The sequence below is a fragment of the Manduca sexta genome, chromosome 5, assembly GCF_014839805.1.
Source record: "Manduca sexta isolate Smith_Timp_Sample1 chromosome 5, JHU_Msex_v1.0, whole genome shotgun sequence".
Taxonomy (NCBI): domain Eukaryota; kingdom Metazoa; phylum Arthropoda; class Insecta; order Lepidoptera; family Sphingidae; genus Manduca; species Manduca sexta.
Genome location: NC_051119.1, coordinates 9,908,364 through 9,915,321, shown reverse-complemented (window position 1 = coordinate 9,915,321; position 6,958 = coordinate 9,908,364). Strand labels below are relative to the sequence as shown.

Sequence of the window (6,958 nt, the reverse complement as noted above, 5' to 3'; positions counted from 1 at the left end):
TAGATGCGCTCGAGGCGAATCGGCAGTACACCGACACATAGCGTAGAATTTTTATCTTTGCCGTACCGACCGTAAAATTATGATTATTGTTCTATATCCCATTTTGTGCTAATAATTTTAGGGCAACCCAGGCGTTTGGGCTTCTATGGAAGAACCGCCACTGTGTCCATACCAAATTCCATAAAAATCCTTTGAGTAGATTTTGAGCAAATCGATCACGTACGGACAAGCAGGAAAGGGGACTTTGTATTATAATATGTATAGACATTTGAGCACCAAAAACAGCACTTTTCAAATTAGGTATGTATCTACTCTATGCATCAAACTGTTTCAAGTTTAAACCTTTTAATACTTGCTTCCCTACTACAAATTAAGATGCTAAGTGAAAACAAACTCCAAAGTAGATGTACTTATGCTTTATTGTAATATAAATCAACAAGATTTACACACAATTCTCGAGCCTTTTTTGACATGTGCATTAACGTCTTGTGGAATCTTGCATCCACACTTATAATGAACAGGCTTAGCACAGGTCAAACAATTGTACAATGCAAACTCTTCCTTACATACACCACATGCTGAAGACTCATCACCATTTTCATCAGAACTCAAATCAAGTATATGATTAGTCACTTTAGATTTACTCAATCCTATTTCTAATGTGACCAGATTACGAGATTTTGGATTAAGTTTCTCAGCAACTACATCACCACTAATGAGATTAAATGAGTTAGCTTTGCTCTCAAAAAACAGATTGTATGGAATATCCATCATTCTGAGATATCAGTCTAACGGATGTGTTCAGCTGCCATTGCACTAAGCTACAAGCTGTGACCCAGTCATTGGAGCCACTTTGTTTGAACCATTTTTTCATTGCCACTAATACAGAGGCAATATCGAATATGTAGTCCTGACACCTTTCTACAAGTGCCGTGTACCTCTCATCCATGGCACCCATCATATTTAAAGTTCTCTTAACTAAATGCTCGTAGTCTCTGGCTGTCAATATTTTCTTTGGTGGTCCAAATGTAGTGAATATTTTCATTAATTCCATACCCAATTCTTCAACAACCAGTTTTGTAAGCGGTCTAATTATTATGTATGTTGTAACAACTTCCACATAGACAAAAAAATATAAATATTTACCAATTTTATTTGTTTCCATTCTGTGTATTGCTAATTTCCATATGGATTTGTCAGTTTCCATTTCTTTACATACCATAACGTTATATGACTTTGAAACTTCCTTACATACATTACAAGATTGTAATACTAAAGGTATACAAAACTGTGGGTATCTGTACTGATGTTCAGTAAGATTCCTGATTACTTCTGCATTGCCATGATTACTCTCTTTATGTGCTTTGGGAATGACTGAAAAACACTCTTCTGCTGAAAGGAGCTTTACCACAGGGGCCCTTGGATTATCTCTTTTAACTATTAGAATGTCTTCCCCATTTTCCTGAATAACATCAACCATAAGTTATTGAGAAGTTAACATAGGAGTCGAATTTTTTATAATATCAATATTTTCATGTAATATCATTTCATTTCAAGTGTTATGGAATATTTTATCCCCATATAGTTTGTAAATTTTTTGCAACTTTTTGAAGTATTTTCTCTTTATGATGAGTTCATCATATAAGTGGTCATATCTAGATATCAAGTCTATTGTCTCGTCAGATCTTGTTTGTGCTTCTGTAATGGATGGGTCCACAACTCTTCCATCTGGCTTGTGTCCAGTAACATAGGGCCGACTTGAGGTCATTTTGTATTTGCAAATTCACTTCAAAATCTAAAACAAATAAATCAAATATTTTTATATCCATTAAATGAGACCTCAGAATTTTTTAAAAGAATATATTATTATTAACATAACACCTGGGAAACAAAAGTGTTATAAGAGATAATAAGGATTATAAATGAAAAAAAAAACATTATTATACACAATGACACTAATTTCACTGATTTACAAACTTTCAAGTAGAAAATTAGGTTAGAATTACGCTCTAAAAGTATTTTATTGGAAACTGAAATAAAAGTGTAAAAAAAATGGGATCATACGAATTTATTTAGATAGAATACCTTAATAAACCTTCACTTATATATCACTAATATTATTTTTCACATAAATACAATTTCTTCTTCTATTTACCTTTTTCAATTCAATTTTTAAATTGTGGCTACATCGCTGGCAGGCGATGATTTTGCTAATGTCAAAGTTGAACGTAGGAAAAGTTACGGTAAATATTTACCTTTTTTATTTACGTTTTTATATTTTGTGACTGACAACCTCAGCTGACAACTGACAAGTGACATTTAAAAAATAGTGTTGCCAACTCTTTTTGGCTGGACTCCTATGTAATGAGGGTTCAGTCAGATTTACCAGCATGTTGTTTTTGAGCGCATAAATACAGATTTATCTACGTATTTAGCGAACTTATTTAAATTTTAGGTTGCAGAAGTATACTTTTTTCGACGTTTTCGGCGACCTAATGCTGCAATTTTAGCCATGTGACAAAAAAATAAATATTGGTTTTATGTCTGCATCCCCCTTTGAGTTGAAACTAATCCACTATCAAGAACTACACGCCGCGCCACTAAAAATACTATTTCTACCCTAACAGGGAGGCCTAAAGAATCAGTTTTACGTCCACCTTCCTTGACCGATTATTTAACTTGTGACATATGCACGCCGATGATATTCTATAGTTATTGACTAGAAATGGAAAACAAAATAATTGACTACTATAAGGACTTAATTTTTTCTTCTTCATAGTAAAGCGACTTGTTCTTCAGCTCTGATAATAGTAGTACACTCATTACATACCTAGGTCCAGCAAAAAAGAGTTGGCAACACTGTTTTTCAGATGTCACTTCTCAGTCACAAAAGTCAAAAATATAAATAAAAAAGGTAAATAGAAGAAGTAATCGTATTTACGTGAAAAGCAATTGGTTGTCCTCATAGAAACATATATAAATGAAGAGTTATTAAGGTATTCTATCGAAATAAATCTGTATGATTCCATTTTTTCTACACTTTTATTTATGTTTTGAAAAACACTTTTGGAGTCGAATTTTGTAAAACTGAAATTAATGTCATTGTATATAATATTGTTTTTTTTTTTTCTTATTTATATGCAAGTGTAGTATCTCTTACAATGCTTTTGTTTCTCGAGTCTTATGTTCTTAATATTATATTCTTATTAAAAAGTTCTGACGTCTCATTTAATAGATGTATAATTATTTGATTTATTTGTTTCAGAGTTTGAAGTGAATACAAAATGACCTCAAGTCGGCCCTATGTTACTGGACACAAGCCAGATGGAAGAGTTGTGGACCCATCTATTACAGAAGCACAAACAAGATCTGACGAGACAATAGACTTGATATCTAGATATGACCACTTATATGACAAACTCATCATAAAGAGAAAATACTTTAAAAAGTTACGAAAAATTTACAAACTATATGGGGATAAAATATTCCATAACACTTGTAATGAAATGATATTACATGAAAATATTGATTTTATAAAAAAATCAACTCCAATGTTCAATTCTCAACACCTTTCGGTTGATGTTATTCAGAAAAATGGAGAAGACATTCTTATAGTTAAAAGAGATAATCCAAGGGCTCCTGTGGTAAAGCTCCTTTCAGCAGAAGAGTGTTTTTCAGTCATTCTCAAAGCACATAAAGAGAGTAATCATGGCAATGCAGAAGTAATCAGGAATCTTACTGAACATCAGTACAGATACCCACAGTTTTGTATACCTTTAGTATTACAATCTTGTAATGTATGTAAGGAAGTTTCAAAGTCATATAACGTTATGGTATGTAAAGAAATAGAAACTGACAAATCCATATGGAAATTAGCAATACACAGAATGGAAACAAATAAAATTGGTAAATATTTATATTTTTTTGTCTATGTGGAAGTTGTTACAACATACATAATAATTAGACCGCTTACAAAACTGGTTGTTGAAGAATTGGGTATGGAATTAATGAAAATATTCACTACATTTGGACCACCAAAGAAAATATTGACAGCCAGAGACTACGAGCATTTAGTTAAGAGAACTTTGAATATGATGGGTGCCATGGATGAGAGGTACACGGCACTTGTAGAAAGGTGTCAGGATTACATATTCGATATTGCTTCTGTATTAGTGGCAATGAAAAAATGGTTCAAACAAAGTGGCTCCAATGACTGGGTCACAGCTTGTAGCTTAGTGCAATGGCAGCTGAACACATCCGTTAGACTGATATCTCGGAATGATGGACAGCAGGTAAAAGCTGGTATTCCATACAATTTGTTTTTTGGGAGCAAAGCTAACACATTTAACCACATTAGTGACGATGTAGTTGCTGAGCAACTTAGTCCAAAATCTCATAATCCGATCATATTAGAAATAGGATCGGGTAAGACCTCTAAAGTGACAGATCAAATACTTGATTTGAGTTCTGATGAAAGTGGTGATGAGTCTTCAGCATGTGGTGTATGTAAGGAAGAGTTTGCATTGTACAATTGTTTGACGTGCGATAAGCCTGTTCATTATAAATGCGGCCGCAAGATTCCACAAGACATTTCTACTCCCGTCAAAGACACCGCAAGAATTGTGTGTAAATCTTGTTGATTTGTATTAAAATAAAGCATAAGTACACATGTTTTGAAATTTTTATGTTTTCATTGAGCATTTTAATATCTGATGTCTCACCCTCTCCCAGTGAACGTCCTGAACCGAGGTTCGTAATCTGTTGCCCTCAGCATGGTCGCTTAATTTTCAGGGGTTGCAAGCGCCTAAGGCGCTCACTCGTAAGGCCGGTGTTTTTATATAAACCAGTCCTTGCCAGGCTAACAAACGTAGGGTTATGTTAAAAAAAGAAGTTTTGAAAGTGGCCCTTGATGTCTTAATAGTAAGATACCTATTATGTATTCAGTTGTAATAGTCGGTCTAAGTAGATACCACAATTTTGTCTCTTTATGCCGCCAACCAATAGTGGGCAAACCTTGGTCAATGGTTTTTAGAATAATGTACTTAGATAATATTGCACACCCTTAGAATTATAGTGACCTAACTCAAAATGTATAAGTATATTGTGTGATTTTGTTAAAAAACGACCTTTCAAAGCATACTCTATAACCCTATGACGAGAAAAAGACGGAATAGAAACAGATTCTCACTTTGGACGCACTCTCAGTTCAAAGCAACTCAAAAAAGACGATTTGTTTCCCACAAATCGTCTTTTTTTAGTTAGTTTACCTGAGTTCTAAGGGTGCGATTTTTTTCTTTTGGGAAGCACCGTGGTTACCTCCGGGAGTACCCTGCGAACGGTGTACAGGCGATCCCCCAGCTTAGCAACCACGGCAGCCCCTAGGGGAAAAGGGAGGGCATAGCTGGGAAGGTGTGGGGGAAAGAGAAGGAACTATATTAGGACTGGCGGAAGGGAGATGTTCGCGTGTCCTTATAGACCTCAATGTGAATTTGGCAACCAAGAGGCATACACACCTAACTGTGTGCCTAGGGCCGCGATAAATGTCCCCCCGTGCGTGGCCGTACTAGCATCGAATTATAAGCGCAGTGGAGTACCTTGGAGGGCTTAGTAGGTTGAACTAGCCTTTAGGTCAGCGCCGCAGTTTGTTTTTGATGTTTCAAATAACCTAAAGAAAAAATTAATTAATAGACCCGGTGCTTAATTAAACCCTATTTTTTTTAACCTGCTTACATTCCTTAGCCTGGCCAGGCCAGGTTAATAGGTACGCGACTAGCAATACGGCATGTTTTTTTTTCATTTTCATTCTAAATTCTATAGAGACTAGCTAGTCAAAAGTTTAAACAATCTAGATATACCTAAGTCCAAACTATTTAATGCGATTTTCTACAGTTGTCATTGTGTTACATACTTAATTCTTACATTCAAAATCTCATAAACATTGCCACGACAAAGTACCCACGTTAACGTACATTTAAACCAAATAAAAATGGGACCCATGGGTCGAATCGATCCCGACTTATACTTCGTTGTTAAACGACTCCGCAAAAGATGTTTATTCGCTTACGCACCCTTTTCACCTTCCTGTTGGGTCATTAGGCGATGTCGCAAAAACACATTACCCGGCAAATTTAAGTGTTTTTCATCCCCACTAATTACTTACTGGCCCTTAACGGCCTACCAGATTAGGTTGGATAAATTGCTTGCTACCGCTAAGGGATTTTTTATCTCGTTATTATTTTTACATTTGCATTACATCTGTATTCGGTTATATTTTGTTACCTTAATTTATTTGATCCCACGTAAAACCGAAGATCAGAATTTGTTAAAGATAAATACCTATATCTACATTTTACCAATATTGGCTCGATTGTACTAGTATGTATGAACTATGAACTTCGATTGATTGTACACAATTGGTGACACAAAGTAAACTATGTAGAAATTAAATGACAAGATTATTTGATTTGAACCGATACGGTTTCATCAAGTGGTAAGTATGTAATTGTATATTTATCGTGAAATAGATATACTTCACGATAAATATGGCATACTAAGTTTTGCTCGCGTCTTCGCCCGCGTATTTGAGTTTTCCGTGATAAAAATTCCGACATATATTGTCGATTGATAAAAAGCCTATGTCCTAACCAGGATCTCAATCTCCACACTACATCGGAATCCGTTAAATAGGTATATTTTGAGTTTATCGCATTCAGACAGGTAGACAAACAGATGCAGAGGGAGATGAACAGTAATAGTTATATTTCGGTCAATTTACATAAAACCGTAATATACTGTTAACCTAAACCTTCTTAAAGCATGACACTATGTTTTAGTAAAAACCGTACAAACATCTATTGAGTAAGTAAATATTGAGAAAATCGATCACATACAGACAAACAGCTTTTGGGGACTTTGTTTTGTAATATGTATAGATAGATAATATATACATTATACCTAC

At 34.7% G+C, this 6,958-nt stretch overlaps 1 protein-coding gene and 1 long non-coding RNA gene across 3 annotated transcripts; one reads left to right on the top strand and one right to left on the bottom strand.

Annotated features, from left to right (window-relative positions):
• Positions 1 to 396: 396 nt before the first annotated feature.
• On the bottom strand, positions 397 to 2,319 carry LOC115452140. Its single transcript, XR_003939455.1, has 2 exons — positions 2,156 to 2,319; positions 397 to 1,795 (listed from the first exon to the last, which is right to left on the bottom strand). It is a non-coding gene; the product is annotated as an uncharacterized LOC115452140 (long non-coding RNA).
• A 503-nt stretch (positions 2,320 to 2,822) lies between these two features.
• Positions 2,823 to 4,680, top strand: LOC115452138. Of its 2 annotated transcripts, none has more exons than XM_030180599.2 (2): positions 2,823 to 2,914; positions 3,266 to 4,680. In XM_030180599.2, the coding sequence occupies exon 2, from the start codon at positions 3,285 to 3,287 to the stop codon at positions 4,638 to 4,640; it is 1,356 nt and encodes a 451-aa protein (XP_030036459.1). In that variant the 5' UTR covers positions 2,823 to 2,914; positions 3,266 to 3,284; the 3' UTR covers positions 4,641 to 4,680. The 2 variants fall into 2 exon arrangements, with proteins under 2 accessions (XP_030036459.1, XP_030036458.1); XM_030180598.2 differs by having other exon boundaries at positions 2,836 to 2,996.
• Positions 4,681 to 6,958: the final 2,278 nt, after the last annotated feature.

Coding starts and splice junctions, on each gene's coding strand:
- LOC115452138 (XM_030180599.2), top strand. CDS start 3,285: ATGACCTCAAGTCGGCCCTATGTTACTGGACACAAGCCAGATGGAAGA.